Source organism: Chamaea fasciata, unplaced genomic scaffold (assembly GCF_029207755.1).
Source record: "Chamaea fasciata isolate MVZ Bird 193981 ecotype frontalis unplaced genomic scaffold, bChaFas1.0.hap1 SCAF_21, whole genome shotgun sequence".
Classification (NCBI taxonomy): Eukaryota; Metazoa; Chordata; class Aves; order Passeriformes; family Sylviidae; genus Chamaea; species Chamaea fasciata.
The window spans coordinates 6,505,850-6,523,105 of NW_027094106.1; the positions used below are offsets into that span (position 1 = coordinate 6,505,850).

General features: G+C 52.2%; 1 protein-coding gene across 2 annotated transcripts in view; it reads right to left on the reverse strand.

Moving 5' to 3' along the window:
- The window catches only part of SMG6 (SMG6 nonsense mediated mRNA decay factor), a 105,469-nt gene that overhangs the window by 72,663 nt on the left and 15,550 nt on the right, over positions 1–17,256 (reverse strand). For both annotated transcript variants that reach the window (XM_066202236.1, XM_066202235.1), the window contains exons 9-10: positions 9,463–9,524; positions 5,695–5,840 (exon numbers count right to left, since the gene is read on the reverse strand). In XM_066202236.1, the coding sequence (XP_066058333.1) occupies positions 5,695–5,840; positions 9,463–9,524 (208 nt within the window). The remainder of the gene's footprint in view (positions 1–5,694; positions 5,841–9,462; positions 9,525–17,256) is intronic.

The window sequence follows — 17,256 nt, forward strand, 5'->3', positions numbered from 1 at the left end:
AGAAAGCCAGATGTCAAACTGCTCAACTCCAGCCTCCCTGCATCAAGTGGGCTTTGCACTACAAACCCAGTCCCCCAGGCAGGTGGAGGGACCTCAGGCTCTGCTCTCAATGGAGCACAGGGCTGCAGATGCTCAGCATCCCCCAGACACAGCCCTGCAACGTGACATCTTCATCAGCCTCCTGGTTGTTTAGCCCAAAGGTGTCACAGCCCACAGCTGAAGTGTGTATTTACCACACAAAGAGGGGAATTAAGAGAAAAGGGCTCCGTTCTGCCCCCCAGATAGGGAAAAATAAAGTTTCTTCTGCTGCTATCTACAGCCTGAGGTTTATTAAGCTTTCTTTTGTGCCTAATTTTAAAACTCCACCAAACCAAGGCAGTTAGTCACCCACAGCACTGCTTTATTTTTAAACTCAGGCAAATGCACTGGACTCCTGCATCTGACTCCCTCTACCTTTTCTCAGCTCCAACGTGCAAGATGTGGTTAGAGCTTCATGAGAAGACAGTGAGATGAGGCTGCTGCAGGTGATCAGAAGGTGCTTCCTCTGAGCCTCTTCTGATGCTGCAGTCACTCTTTGAGTGACTGTCCGAGTGGCAGAAACGAGCCCGTGCCAATGGTCAGAGTTGAGGCTCTGCTGAGGGCAGACACTACCAGCCTCTGCATCATCTCTAGGGGTATTTTAAGGGTTCAGGCTGCAAGCATGAGCAGGTGTGGTCAGCAAAGCGAGACCTGCTGTGTCCGGCACAGGGCTGTGAGTAGGGCGGGATGGCAGCGGAGCCAGCTGCTGGTTACCACGGCACAGCCTCATCTCAGGGCTCTGACCTGTCCCCTCCAATGAAAATGGGAAGTCCTGTACCTGCTTAAACTCTGCAGGGGATTTGCACTGACTTACAGATCTTTCGTTGTATGTATCAAGGCTCGGGTAAGATCCGCATCTCAGACTGGTGTTAGTGTTCAAGAGCAAGCAGGGCCACGTGCCTTAGCAAACCCTTGCACAGGCTGCAGCCACAGCTGTGTGACAGCAGCTCCTCTGTGAGCCAGGCAGTCTCTCCAACTCCTGCAGCACTGACCTGCTCAGCCCTGGCTTGAGGACACCAGTGTGGCAAAGTGACAGATACTGCTGTGAAGCTGCTGCTGTGAACCCTCCCTTTCTGCACGAGCCTTTGAGGTTTCCCAGCTGACACCACCTTGCACAGAGAATCCGACCATGCTGCACTCAAAAAAACAGACCCAGGGTCTGCAGAGCAAAGCCCAACCTGCCCCTTGCCACACTGAGCCCTCCTCACAACCCACCTGAGCACAGTCCCTCTGCCAGGGCACAACTAGTAGGTTTTCCTCCTCGCCCATCACCCTTGGCAGAGCAGATGCCCAAAGCACGGGTCACCCTGCCCAAACTGTCACTTCCCACTGCCTTTCCACTTTCCCAATGCTCTGCTAAAGCAACGCACTCGGCCAGACCCTCCCTGTGCCTCTGTGCCCTGACTCTGCTCGGCTCTGGGGGATGCAGCTTCATTCCCTGCATGTGCTGAGGATGCACATATGGCAGCCCCCTCCCCTCTCCACTTCCACCTAAGCCCGACCTCCTAACAACCTCCACACGGCACAACGCGACCGGCCCGAGAGTGCCAGAAGGCATCCAGGTGCTGCAGCCTGATGCTTCACACCCGCAGCCAGGCAAATTTGCTGGGATTTCCGGGAAGTGTCTCTGGGGTGCCCTGTGCTGCTGCACCCCCACCTTGGTGTGTGCTTGTTTGGAATGCGGGGCCGTCGGGGGGGGGGGGGGGGGGTTGCTCATGGGGGGAGAGGGGAAGTTATTCTGGTGGTGGCCTATGAATAACATCCAGTGATTTATAGGAAGTATAATCCAATAATACAGTAAAATAAAACAGTGTGTCTGAGATGGGTTTGATTCCAGGAATTATAAAACAAATTATTAAAGAGAGAGAGAAAGAAAAAAGCCTCAGAGAGGCCAGATCGGAGTAAATTGGGCACAGATGGGCTGGGAGGGGGTTTCTCTCTCTCCACTCACCGAGATGCCCCTGCCGCAAGCACGGCTTCAATTAGTCTTTTCAGAAACCAGAGTTTTATTTCCCCAAATTACAGAATTAAAAAAAAATTAAAATTCTTGGAGTGTTTGTGGTCGGGATAAAGGGATCCAAACTTCTCTGTGAGTTGGTTGTGCAGATGGCTACCAAACTGTTAAAACGGGCCACCCCACTATGGTCCCGCCCCAGCCAGAGCCCAGGATGGCCCAAAACACTGGTTAGTCACCTATGTCCCATCCTGGAAAGCACCAGCAAGTGCAAGTCTCTGCCATGTAGTGGCCACCTCTCTCTGCCTCCCTTCTCCAGGCGGGCACTCCTTACCCCATGGGTTTGAGATCTGCAAGAAGTTTTTTAACACCTGAAGTGCCCCTGACAAGAGGCAGCCGGGTCAGTGGGACCCTCGCTGGCTGCTTGCCTCCCTGGACAAAGGAGGAACACACTCTTTGATGCTGAACAGCAGGGGATGCACTTCATGTGGGAATTCTTTGGCATCCTCTGTCAGAGAAAACAACAGACCCAATTCATCTCCCAGGATCTTCCCAGTGCTGCCCGGCTGCACAGGCAGCTGAGACCAGCTCCAGCGTGCCTGGTGCTGTCCCTGGGGACAAGCACAGCTCAGCTGCACTGGGTACGGGCCACAGAGCCCTGCCTGTGCTCACCTGAGCCCTGGCACCCACTGCATGGGTCAGGTAACCACCGCAGTGACCTGCGTGGGAGGAGGATGTGAAATGCCACGTGCTGCTCACAGCTGGCTGGTTTTGAAACCAGTTTAAACACAGCACAAAAAAAGTCACCCTGTCAGAAGAACACACAGTGACCTTGCGGTTGGTTGCTTTATGAAAAAGTGGCAGTGGCTGGGAGCAGACACAAAGGACATGTCACAAATCCCACAGGGGGACACGTGCCAGGACGGGGGCACCCCTGAGGGGTCACAGCCAACCCACACCACAGCAGAAGAATAGGAGTAAAAAAGCAAAAAGCAGCAGATATAAACTATCATGCATGAATCCCAACCTCCTGTGCTGCCCATTGCCTCACTGAAGGTCTGGGACAGACTGAGCACAATCCAAAAATGGGAGAAACTGAGGCTGAGATGGGCCAGGATTGTGTTTGGTGTGAGCCTGAGGAAGAGGGAGGACAGGTGCTTAACACAGCATTTAATTGTTAAGTTTCCTTCTCCTTAATGCCTGACTCTTTACTTAAAAGTTCTTATTCAGGAGTTAAAAATTTCATAGAATTCCCCATATTGTGACTGTTATGCCAGTGATACCACACCATGACTGCCAGCATCACAAGTTTCTCAGGAGCAGCTGGGGCTCCAGATGCCTGGAAATACACAGCAGGGAAGGAAGAGAGCAGCTATCCCTGAAGAGAACACCCCTGGACAGCAGGAAAGAGAAGCTCAGACCTCTCTTCCAGCCCCAAACCCACAGATCTCCTACTGCTACTGCAAACTGAGTGTCAGGCCCGTGTGATGGGAAGGACACAGCCACGCTCTGCTCCCAGATTTGCAGGAGGATTTCGGTAGGAGGAGATCTCCGGAGGCTGTTTGGTCCAACTGCGAAGTTAAATCCAGCTCTGTGGAGTGGACACAGCCAAGCTCTGACTACAGCCGGCTCCCCAGCAACGCTTCCTGGCAATTTGGGATGCAGGCAGGGTGGGACTGCTCCCTGTGTCCCGCCAGCCTCCCACAGGCCCACAGGGGCGGCTCGGCCCCCTGGCTCCCGCTGCTGCCCCTGCTGCTGCAGCACAGGGAGCTGACTCATGTGCTGGGAAATGGAAACCCGCACCTTCCCGACAGCGTTCCTGCTGCGCGCTCCCGCCAGGCCTCTGCCCACAGCAGCCCACACGCCGGGGAGTGAGCCAGCACCCTCGCTCTGTGTAGGGCACTCCATAATCATTCCAACATTCCTGCCTTCCTTCTAAACTCCAGAGCCTTTGCTGTTCTGCTTTTCATTTCCATCTGCACCCAGCTCCTCCCAGCATGGCAGCGTCGGCAGCGAGCCCAACCTGTGCCGTGCCAGCACGAGCGCTCTGAGACCACCGGGGCATTTGTGCTGACAGCAGCGTTTGCTTTGCCAACAACACTCTCAGCGATATTTCAGGGTCACCAGAGCAAAGAGCCCTCAGGGAAATCCCTGAAGGGCCCTTGGCATCAGATGGCAGCCGAGGTGCCATCCGACCTGCAGGCATTCCAGGAGCACTGCCACCTGCTCCGCACGCAGCCCGCAGGCCCCCGCAGGAACAGGTTTGCTTTCTCCAGAGATCCAAAAGCTGGGAGCAGCTGGCAGCTACCCACACAGGAGGCAGAAAACTCTGAGAATACTTATTTTTCATGAGATAAAAAGCACTCCCTCCATCACTCACACACATCCACAACTCGGCTGTGGATGGACGAGCACAGCCCAGTGGTTTGAGAGCTGGGATTGCTTCCAGCTCTGCCACAGGGGCTTGCCATCCATCCCAGACAAATCTCATCCTCTCCTTCCCACCCGCTCCTGTCTGTGACACAGACACCACTATTAATTCACCTACCAGGGGTATTATTAATATTATGAATACAATAATTACTGTCACGCAGAGGCATTTGCTTATAATCACAAAGTACTTTGCAGCTCAAAGATAAACACGCCATCGTTGGCTGGCATCTGGCAGGCAGGAGGGCACGGCTGCCTCACCAGTGGGACTGACAGCTCCCTCCAGGAGAAGAGAGTGCCTGCAAGGCAGGCACAGCACACAGGAGCCACTTCCCAGCCCTCTGACCTGTGCCAGTTTGCTCCATCAGCTGACCCTGACCTGACCGGTGGCCAACTGGCTCATGAGGGAGGGATTTTCCAGCAGCAGCTCTGTGGGGCTCAGCCTGATCACCCATACGGCTGGCCTTAGCTGAAATCCATCAGCTGGAGGCCTTCACCTTTGGGATCTAAATCGCAAGGCATCAGGATGTGAAATGCTGCTTTCTCCCACCCAGGGAGAGCAGCCCCATCCCTGCTCCCAAACTCACAGCTCAGGCACACCTGGGTACCTGCTGCTGAGTGCATGTTGGAGAGGACACAGGGAAAAAAGACAATCCCTGGAAGCATCATTTTAAACTCAGTGAAGAGGCTCTGGTTTGGTGGCATCTCTGTTGCCCAGCACATTAAACCTATCAATGGTAGAGACCATCCAGGCTGCTGGGTGGATGGAGGAAGTGAGAAGAGGAGAGTAATTAACACTAGATCTGTGTTGTTCTCTGCATTAACATGGGGCACAGGCTCCAACCTGGTGTTTCAGAGAGCGGCATCACATCCCCCATCCACCTGCATGGACACAGGCAGCCAGAGCCAACAGCTGAGGCCTCTGAGACTGTCCCAGCCCTTCTGGTGCCAGCACAAGCAGTGAGCAGAGCCCAGCTTAAACGCTGGGAAGGCAGAGCCATAAAGCAGCATCCTCCTTCTGTGCCGATGACTCAGGCTCCAGGGGGATGCGATGCCTCCTCACTCCTCAGACACCTCAGCCAGCTCCAAAGGCCCAGCCAAGGTCCCTTTGTGTTGACACCCACAGACATCCAACCACCCCTCCCACCTCCCCATCTGGTGTGTCCCCCACCCTTCTCCATATGGGGAGTGGCTGATCCCCATCCAGTTTCCCCTCCAGCTTCACGTGGTACCTTTGGGCTGGGAGTTGTACACTGCAAACATGTTGATGGCCATGAGCTGGAGCATGCGAGTGCTTCCGATGGGAGGGGGGCTGTGCTGCAGCAGCACCTGGAACTCCCTCAGGACCTCCTCGGCCACCGCAGGGAAAGTCTCCATCCTGCAGACAGAGAGAGAGGCTGTAGAGAGCAGGCTGTGCCCTGAGGTGTGGGGTGGGAGGTGGGCACGGCTCAGCCCGTGTCACATCTCCTGGGGAAGGGGGAATCCCTGGGGTGCTGTCTCCCAGCCAGGAGCTGTGGGGAATGAAGGCGCAGACTGCTTCCTTAGAGAGGGCAGTGAGGGATTGCTCTGTGACTGACAGGCAGCATTCTTTTGGCAGGAAAACACGGCCTTTCTGAGTCATTTCTGACCAACCATTTTTTTCTACTGACTTCTACCAATCTGGGAGAGGTGCCAAGGGGCCAGCAGCTCACTTGGACCAGGAGCAGCCCATGGGACTCCCAAGGCTGCAGCAAAATGCACACACTGGTGCCACATTGCGGATGTGGCAATTCCACTGCATTGAATGCTGGCCAGAGCGTGCTTCCTCCAGAACTCCTCGCTGCAACATCGGATCACATGGCACCGAGCCCTGTCTCCCCCAGGCTACACACTCCCTGTGATTGAGCCCCGAAACTTCATCACTTGGAGCCCCACAGGACAGGGACTCTGTGACTGGTGGAGCTGCTGACAGTGTCAAAGCTGGAGCGGGTCCCTGCAGCCGCAGCGCCGCTGTCGCGCGTCAGGACACAGCAGCCCGCGGCTGCGGGGCCACGGCTGGGGATGGGGTGAGCTTTCAACACCGCTCACAAGCGCCCACGGAAATCTGACACCTTTATCCCGCTCCTCATCGCTGAGGGAATTAGCTGAGGTCACTTATCAGAGCTGTTGGATCCTCAGCAACCTCCCAGCTGAAGTGGGGTGAAAAATCAAAATTAATGCAAAGAGCAGAGTCAAACCCCAAAAATGACTGGGGCGTGGTTGCCCGCAACAGCCCTCGCTTGGTATCCCATGAAGACAATTTTATAACCAAGACGCTACCCAAAACCTTGGGAACTACTGAGGGGGGAGGTCCTCCTGTCCCACTGTTTCTTCTGCAGAGTTTGTTGTATTGATTCTTTTTCCTACACTAGCAAAAGCCACAGCCAGACCCAGCAGACTGAATATCTCCCAAAAAGTGCCCACACCAGTTATCAGTGACATTATCAAGTGCCCACATGAAGTGTGGGAGCCAAAACCCACAGAGGGTGAGGCATCTGGAGCTGGGGCAGGCGACCTCGGGGGCCTCCACAGCAATTTCCTCTATCTTCCCCCCAAGAGATTCAGATCTTGTGATATCACCACGGGCAGGATTAATGAGCCATTCTGGTAACCCACATGGGCAATTCTGCTGGGCTTCCCCAGCAGACTTCAGGACAGTGACAGCTTCATTTTTAAAGACAGAAATGCCTTTCTTCTTAGCCATATTTCATGGGTGCTTTTCATCGCCTGGGTCTGCCTACCAGCAGGGTACCTTCTCCCTGGGCACTGTTTGCTGGAGCAGTTCAAAGTCTCTGTTACCTTCCCAAAAACATGGGCTGGAACAAATAGTCTCCTTGTACTTTGTAGCTGTGCAGAATGGAGCAGTTCTGTCAGTACAAATGCACTGCTTCCCCCTGCAAAAGGCAACTTCCCTGGATTTGGGGCACAGCCAGAGAATTAGAGCAAACTGATTGCTTCTAAAGACTTCCTAATTTTGAGAAATCTCAGACCACATCCAGTGTATGCGGCAACATCCTCCTAGGGCAGACAGCACTCTGGGGATGGAGGAGCCCTTTGCAGGATGGGTTGTTACTGAGGAGATGAAGATTATTGCCATGGAATAGCAACAAGGAGTGAGGGCTTCCTCAGCTCCACCACCTGTGCTTTGATACCACAGCACATCTGGAACAGCATGCAGTAACCCCACTGAGCTCAGAACCAGCAGGTCAGGAGCTGAGCGGAAGCTTTTAATAAATTGCTTACCTGTGGTTTTAGGAGCAAGAGTCCAATTAGGACAACATCATCTTTTCCATATTTTTCTCCAGATAAATCACCAAAGATCCTGCCCAGAAAAGACTTGGCAATTCCTCACCTTTTACCTATTTTAAGCACGGAAGCTGTTTAGCAGGGCTGGACGATTTTCTCTTCCTGTGTCATGGTATTACTTTCTAGTTCCCTTCTAAGTACTTCAGGGCATATTGTACCATTAAACATACTTGGGTTTTCTAAATGACTGTCCTGGGAAGCAACTGCCTGAAATGCTGCATCTTAATTTCACAAAAAGTCTCAGGAGCCAAATGTGCAACTGATCTCTGCTACATCCCCATTAATCCCCTGCTGGCATCCGTTCAACCGGAGCTCGACCGCGAGTGCGGCCCCACCGCGCCAGGGACCAGCAGCTCCCCGGATGCTCTGCCCTCCAGCACAGACCCTGCACTTCCCAAACTTTCCATAGGCTCTGGCAGTTCTCCTCCTCTTTTCCTGCAGGCAGGAGGACACCCAGCTCTTCCTCCTCGCTGCAGGACAGCCTGGTGGCCCATGAGCGGATAATCAGTGCCTTGTGACTCAGGGAGAGATCAGCAGTGACCCTCAGACACTTGGAGCTCCAACAAATCACCAGCCCCCGCTTGCTTGTTTTTTGTGAAGGGTCCAAAGTGCCCCTCCTGAGTGGTCACCCCTGTAAGCACTGGACACAGCAAGTGCTGAGGTGCTGCTGTGTGGCAGAATCTGAGCTGTTCCCAGCAGGGACAAATGTCACTTTGCACCCACACTCCCTTTACCTACACCTGGAAAAGACCTCTCAGCCTGGTGGCTTGTAGCCAGAAGTCCCACAGGAGAATGAAGGAGCCAACAGAGCTCAGGGGACTCTGGTTGCTTCCAAGGCACGGGCAGGCTCAAGCAGAGACCACCACTGCCAGAGACCCACATGGGGTCTGTCCTCACCAGCTGCTCCCACAGCGAGGGCCAGTCTGGACCTGGAGCAGAGGCAGCTCCATGGGAAGCCCATCAGCTGCAAGGCTGAGCTCTGCCCTCAGGGTCATAAAGATGTCCCCTGGGCTGGGATCTCAGCCCAGGCCAGGATCAGGCTTGCTTAGCTTCAGGGGGAGCTGTTCAGTTACTTGAAACCCATTTCTGACAGCCACTGCCAAGGGCACTTTGTACAAACCAGTTCCCACAGCCAGGGCAGCTCTCAGCTATGGGGCTTTCACTGAAATGGCAGCGAGGAGATGAAGGGCGAGGCTTGTTTTGTCACACTCTGGATGGCAGCTTTCAGCCACCACGTGGATCTGCCTCAATGGCTTTGTGATCGTGACAGGCAACAGCCACTGAGAGCCCCAGGAGCCAGCTTTGCACTGGGGGAGGGCGATGGAAGAGAGGGGGTTAAACCCAGAAGTTCAAGGGGAGGGAGCACAGTTAGGTGATGGGAGAGAGAGAACACAGCCTCTAGTCCCTCCTGTGTGTGTGAACCATCTGAGCTCAGCTTCTGCCAGAGGGTCCTGGTGCATGGGCAGGAATGGGCTTTGAGGTGGGGGAAAGGAAAAGCCCAAGCTCCAACCAGTGTGGATTGGAGGGCGGGTAAGGAGAATAAGAACCAGGAGGCCAGGCTTGCAAGAATTCACACCCTGTGCCCTCAGCTCCAAACACAGCTTAGTTGCTAACAATATTAAATTCCAAAAAGACTTGTAATGTAGGAAAATAAAATAAACATCCTGCACACTTACCCAATCCTGGTAAACAGCTTCCCATGGGCATGGAGAAAACTGAGGATGAACCTTTTGTTCAGCTGCATGGGAAAAAAAAAAAAAAAAAAAGAGAGAGAGAGGAGAAAACAATTAAACTCTCTCCTATTTCCTGTGAATTAAGAATGTCCCCAGTGACAGAAGAACCTGGCCTGGATGCTGGGGGTGGCACTGGAGATGGGAACCAAATGGACATGCCCAAACTCTTACAAACATCATGCACAGAGGCAGAGGCAAGTGCCAAACAGCTGGAGTTGGAACCGGAGCTGGGAGAGGCGGTGGAGACACAGCACCCTCTGCCGGGTCCTGTGATCCTGCACAGGGCTACTGAGCTCCAGGAACCCAAATCCCACACCCTGGGCACCCCAAACCCAACACCTGCACCCCCAGATCTGATACCTGTACCCCGGGCACTCCAAACCCGATACCTGCACCCCAAGAACCCAAATCTGGTATTTGCACCTCAGGCACCTCTAGGCAAAGCTCTCCTCGCCCGTCTCACCAACTCAAAACTTAGCACAGCCTAAGGGGTTCTGGAATAGGATTCTCTAAGGGCAGCATTCCCATCGACAGAAAAACACAGCCCCACAACCACCAGCAGCAGGCTGTTCTGTGCTCCTGACTGTGCCAGAGGCAGAGCAGCTGCTGGACAAGGCAGAGAGGGAGCAGGATGTCCTCCCCAGCACTTTTCTGCAGAGCAGCCAGCACAGAGATCTCAGCAGCAGCACTCACAGTTGTTTGTGCCCTGCCAGGAGCAGCTTCCAGAAGCAAGGGAGGATTGGGGTGATGCTGCACCCCCTCATTTATCTGGTGTTAAAGACAGTGTTCAGATGTGCCAGCAGAGCCTCTGAGACCCTGCATTTTGAACAGCCCAGGGAAGCTGTGGATGCCCCATTCCTGGAAGTGGTCAAGGCCAGGTTGGACAGAGCTCTGAGCAATCTGCTCTAGTGCAAGCTCTTCCTGCTCATGGCAGGGGGGTTGGAGCTAGATGGTCTCTAAGGTTCCTTCCTACCCAAACCATTCCACAATTCTGTGGACATGGAGCTTAGGGGACACAGGGGCGCTGGCCATAGCACACGGTGTGAAGGCAGCTTCCTGCCCCGCTTTAGTCCCCTGATTCCAAAACCTGACTTGAATAATTACTTACTACTGCTCCAGGCCACCTCTGCTCGCTCAGCACAGCTCTGGGCTTTCCCAGTCCTTATCGACAGGGCTCTGAGGAAGGCTGTTGGTGGGTAAGCACTCCCTCAGCCTGGCCCTGCGGGTGGCTGTGTCACAACAGGAGTGGACTGGCCTCGCTTTTACCTTCCCCAGAGCAGGAGGTTTTCCTCTCCCGCCTGTGCCTGCACAGCCTCAGCGCGCTGAGAAAAGCCAGGCCCCCAGAGCTGCGAGGGAGACGCTGACCAGGAGCGACCCAGAGCACCACCACGCTGCTCCAATCCACCCAGGGTTTTTACAGCTTAAACTCCCCCACTTCCACTCACAGGGGGAGGATAAGATTATCTGGCAGGGCTGTGGCAGTGCCCAGTCAAGAGCTGGGCACATGCCAGAGGATGCAGGGCAGGCACTGACCAGCGCCTCCCGAGCTCTCTGCCAGGCCTGGCTGCAGGGGACAGTTGTCACTGGCATTCCAGCTCTGGTGCCACCTCCCAGCCCCATTTGCTGAGCCCCTGGGCTCAAGCCATGACTGATGCCAGCTGCTCAGCACCTTCAGTGAGGTGTAATTAACCCGGCTGCGTTCCCGGAGGATCCATGCAGGAGAATGATGCCCTGCTGCAGAGTCGCTCCTGGGCCATGAGCGAGTTTAAACATAAAACCTGTCTCATAAAACAAGCCAGACCAATTAAACTGGCCCCCGCAGCAAGGGGTTCTTGCTTACTCACTATTTTACCGCTGCCCTAAAGAGCCCTTTCCACTAGAACTCAACTTGATTTGCCACCATTTTATTAACTCTGCAGATGGAACCCAGAAGAGACTGGGGAATACTGGGACAGCACAGCAAAACCCTTATTCATTCTGCCAGTGAAGTTTGGATATAGCTGATTCTTCACCTTAGGACACTCTGGTAATTGAGAGCTTGAAGCCTTTAACAGGTCCTTTTTTTTCAGCAACAGCTTGTGGAGGCAAAAAGCTGGTCTGTGACAAGCTCTGGCTGAAATCACAGCCTAAGGAATCTACGGAATCACAGCCCCCAGCTCAGTGCAAGAGCCTTGGTGGGGTGGTGGGCAGTGCTCTGCCCCACAGCAAGACCCTGTACAAGAGTTGGAGGAGGGGGTCCATGCTCTGCATCCTTTGAGGGGGAATATGGAAAAGAGAAGGAGCTTGTGGCCTGACCCATCTCTACTGACAGCAACACTCATGGGCAGGCTGCAGGTGGGGGAGAGAAGAAATTGGGGAAGAAATTTTCCTCCAAGGCTCACATTCACCCACGGCCCCAGGAGTGCTCTGCAATCCCCACACTTTACTGGCTGCAGGGGAAAACCAAAATTCCCCACCTTGAGTGGAAAGTGACACCCAGCAGGGACATGCCCAGAGTGTGTCCACAGACAGCCAGCTCCAGGAGGGCTTGTCAGGACATTGGCTTCACCCCCATTTTCTCAGAGCAAGTTTCGCACTCAGCCTTATCACTCAAAATCCCAGGGACTCACCAGTCACACTCCCCAGCAACCAGTACAGAACTGGGACAGAGATATGTGCTCACTTATAATTGTTTTTAAGGAAATGTGATACCTGCCTCTAGGAATGAAGCCTGTTTCATGCCTCTTGCCAACTTAAATCACAACCCCAGCAAGCCCAGGCAGAGCCCTGTGTGCCCCAGCACTGTGGCATCTCAAACAGGCACCTCACACTTCTTTCACCACTTTTTCTCTCACAGCCTCGAGGTTTTGACGAGCTCATCACTCAACTTTGGACCTTTCATCTTCGGGTTCATGCTAAGGCCATGGGACTGCTTTGACTGGGCTTTTCTCTGGATGACTGTTTTCCCTACTGACTCACCTGTCCCACAGCCTCTGGGAGCCCTCTCAGCTCCTCCCATCAAACTCAGCTTCTCACAGGAGAGGGAAACAGCGACCTCCATGAGTGGCCTGGCACAGAGGAGGAAGTTCTGTCACCTGCTGCTCTGCATTCACATGGTGGAGTGGAACACTTCCCAAAAGTACTGTCGGCATGCTCACTACCATGACAGTGCTACCACGAGACCTACAACAACTTACTGCCTTCTTCTCACTGATTGTGCAGCCCAAAAGCAGCCCCCTCCAGAGATTTCCCAAAAATGGTCCTCATGCCAATATCAGGATGCCAGACTAGGACTCCAAATACACTGACATTGCTGCCCTTTGTGGGCAACGCTGCTCCTTGGGACGGGAAACCAAATCTGGATCGTCCCAGCTGCTCACTAGGGAAAAGCCCATCAAGAAAAGCTTATACAACAACAAAACTATGTCAAAAACTGGATTTTGGCCCTTCCAGCTGAAAAGCGGGCATCACCGATATGGAAGTTATGAGCATATAGTGAAGGCATTAGTTATAAAAACAAACCAGCTGTCAAGAAGAAGAAGGGGTCCCTGCACACAGTAGTGCCTGAAGCTGAAAACAGCTGTTTCAGCTGTCATGAGTCAGCATGTGCAGACAGACTAAATCCACCTGGGAAGAGGCAACCTCACCAGAGGAAGCAGGCCAGTGCTGCTTGGGGAGCATTCACACACCTCGCCGCCAACCCAACTGGATTTGTTGCCATGGAAGGAATCAACAGTGACTAACAACTCTCTGCTACAAGAGCAGAGACAGCAATGGGGCTGAACAGCCAGCTCAAATCTGCTCGAGGCCGCGGGGAGCACGGCCTGACAGCAACACGGAACTGCTCGGGCAGCTTCGGGAAAGGTCGGCCTTGTCTCCAGCCAGCAGAGAAGAAAGCAACATTTAACCTCCAGATATGCACTCAGCACAGGGAAAACAGTGTCCCCCACCCCAGCAGAGCAATGCTGGAAATGGCACCGGAGAGCACAGGAGAAGGAGTGCCATGATCAGGGCTGGGAAGCGGCGCTGCTGCGCTTGAACCCGTTTGGCTCCGGGCAAGGAGTGCACAGAGCTTTGGCACCTGAGCATCGGCCCCAGCTGGGAAGGAGGCACCAAATAAGGGAAAGATTCTGGAGAAGCGACTCCTGGGGAAAAAGCGTTTCAAGTTAAAAATTGTTACTTCAGGTTTGGAAGTAAATTCCAGGATCTGGTCTTTATCAAGCGAGGCAAACTTTCTTCAACATCAGCAAAGCATCTGCCGAGCAGAAAGCGGTGTCAGAGTCAAAATAGGCTGCAAAAGACAAGTCCATTAATCAAGAGACCAGATGCAAAACTGCCTGTAACAAATGCGCTGTCTCCACTGGAGTGGAAGGGCCTGGAGCACAGCAGGACGTTCTCCTGAGTCTAAGGGTCTCCTCAGTGACAAGGGGTTGGGATACAGACCACAGAGCCACACAGCTCTGCTCCAAAACACGTACCACATTCATCCCAAATATTTTCAGGGTTTCTTGGGCAGTCAGGCTTTTCCAGGCACAGCTTCCTTGCTGAGAACTGTGTGAAATAACATCCAGGCACTCAAAACGTGCCATATTCTCACTCCCAGCTCAAGGGTTAGATATATCACATTAAGATTATTCCTCTTTTTCCACAGGCAGCTCCCTCAGAGCACCCAGTCCAACACTGATAACAGAGATTCCTGATAAGACCAGGATGCTGCAGAGGGCTCAACTGGCAGGATACCAGGAGGAATTTTTACTGCTACAGGTGTAACCCCACCAATGTGCTGGCGGAAAGGGGTTTGTGCAAATGGCTACCTACATAAAGGAGACAAGACAAAAGGGCTGTTGAGATTGTCTGGCACTTTTGCAGTGTTTACAAGGTACCCACAGAGCTGTGGGCAAATTCCAGCTGGGCTAATTACCATAATCACTTCTCTTCATATACCACCTGCAACCACAAATGGATACAGGGCTTGCCTTGGCTGCCTCTTGCCACGTGTTTAGTGCAGGTTTCTGCTTAGCAGAGCAATGTCCTGCCCTGAAACGGATTCATTTCTGTAGCAGGAGAAGCAATTCCAGTGCAAATCCTGCTACTTAACATCAGACACCGCATAAACGTAAAATCCAATTTGCTATGACATGGAAGAGAGAGAGAACCCTGATGCATCATGGCCTTGAGGCACAAAAAAATTTAATTTACAGGTAAAGAGACACTGAGACACTCCTGCAGCTCCATGGTCTTTCGCAGTGCAGCAGCTCCAGGACACATCTCACAGCTCTAAGAGTTACAAGCCATCAACCCAGCAAGAGAAAAAGAGGAATTTAAGAAGCCCCCTGGCAAAAGCAGTGAGCTTTTGAGTCCTTCCTTCATCCCAGCAGGGAGCAGGTGAGAGAAAAAATGCTAAGGAAGAAAATGATCTGCTTTAGTAACGTAAAGATCAAGCTATGGTAACTTCATTGGCTCCAGAACAAGTATCTGACTTCTAAATAAATTCAACATAATTTAGTAACGAATTTACTAGCAGAACTTTCAACTCAACGAAAGCAGGTCAAATTGAATATTTATATGTGTGTTACTTCCTTTTCAACCAAGCTTGTATCTAAATTTGGTTTCCATGAATTAGTAATATGCAGCATTCTTGAAAAAATATTATCATTAAACGAATAAACTGATTCAGTAACCTCTGAAAGAGAGATCTTCAGGGACCCTCACTGAACTGGATGGAAAGAGGATGGTAGAGACTCACTAGCAACGATTTTAATCAACAAAAGGAAATTCTGCTGTCAAACTGCCCGTTTGGAGCAGTAAGTAACGATGGCTACAGAACATTCACACGGGGTTTATTATAACAGCTTCAAAATCTCGGGGTTTCCAGCACCAAATGTCATGTTATTCATCTGGCATCACATGGAAAATTAAGTCTCCAGGAGATCGCGCCCGAGGTAGCTTCTCCACAAAGCCTTCAGGGACCACAATGGCTGAATTCCCAACGCAATGTCCAGCAAAAAGGATTAAACACATCCCTTGGACGTGCAAGCAGAGCAGGGACTGGACAGCACACTCACATCTAAATATGGCACCGTGGGGGATGACACAGAAATACTGCATCCAGCTCTAGTGCCCTTATTTTTAAAAGGATGCTGAAAAATTGGTAAGGATCCAAAGAAACAGCCATAAAAGTGATTCAAAGGCTAGAACTGATGCCTCGCAGTGAAAAATTTCAACAGCTCAATCTGTTCAGTGTTATCAAAATAAGACTGGGAGGCGATTGGATTGCTGGGTGTAAAGTGCCTCCATGGTGCTTAAGGGCTCTTTACATTTGCAGAAGAGCAAAGCATGGGAACAAACCGGGAACATTCACTCTGTAAATAAGGTAAAAGCATCTCAAAATCAGTGCAATTATCACTGGAACGAACTCCCCAGGAAAAGGGTGGATTCTCAAGGCTGGATGTCTTTCTGGAAGTACTGCTTTAGCCAAACACGAGTTATTTGGCTTCACATAGGAGTAGTAGGGTGAAATTTAAGGACCTGTGATATACAGGAGATCAGACTAGATGATCTAATAGTCCCTGCTGACCATAAACTCTCTGAATCTATGCAAACATGCCAGAGAGTCCTCAGCTGAGATATCAAGTTCACTTTCGACACAAAACTTTTCACAAGTTGGCTCTGGTGCTGCAGGTCGTCTAGGATACAAGCTCAGCTCTTCAAGACTGCATCTGGTTAAGTACTGAAAGCCCAGGCAGGGCTTTCTGTGTCCAGCAGGTAAGGGGGAAGCCACGTGTGCACTAAAGCAGCCCCAAGCAAAAGCAGCTTATACTGAAACACTTGCTGTTTGGCAGGAATAAACAGTGTTCACCTTCCTGTGACAGAAAACTGACACGAAGAAATGTGTGATGAATTCTGGTCATAAGAGATCAGCTGCTAAGGCAGCTCAGGGTGTTGTCAGCCTTCTTTACTACTCCAGAGTAGATTATTCGTGGGGTTAAAGCACAAAGGAGGGAGATAATGTGAGGAATTAAGAAGGGTGAAGACTGAAGAGATCGAACCCTGAAAGGCTTAGGATGGAGTTGGGCCAAGAGAGGAGACATTTGGACAACAGGCTGAGCAGAGACAGAGCCTTCCAGAAGGATGACAGCATTATCTCACGCAACCTTCACATCCCCGCTCTCCCAGCCACGCTCCCCATCCGGGATAACAGGAGCTGCTCCCAGCCAGGCTGTGCCTCAGGCTCCCTCGCAGGTAGTTGTCCACCCTGCTGCATCTCCCTCTCCACTTGGAATTATGCAGCAGTGAAATCTGCTGGTGAGGAGGAGTAGAGCCAAGGACAGAGGAAATGACACAGACTTCTGCAGGTTCCACTCCCTGATCCTCCGGAAGGAAGTTTCTTTCCTAGTACCCACCTCCACAGTGGATACAAAGCCTGTCTGGAAATGGCTCATTCAACAGTGAAGAGGAATAAACACTCCCCGTGGCAGAGTTAAGGGGTTTGGCTGTGGGATACGAGGTGCCAATCTCAAAAAGTCTACAACAGACAGCAGGAAACGTTGGCCTGGGCCAACTTCAGACAGAGATCAAGGTTAGTCTAACAAAAAAAAAAAAAGATCTCAAGAGAAATCAGTGTCTACAGCCTTCACCCTGCTCTGGGAAATCTCCCAACCCTGCTATTAAGATATTTTACTTCCTTTACCAGTACTGCCAATTCTGGCAGCGTTCTCATCTCAAGTGCAAACTCTCCCTCCTAACACCACTGTGCAG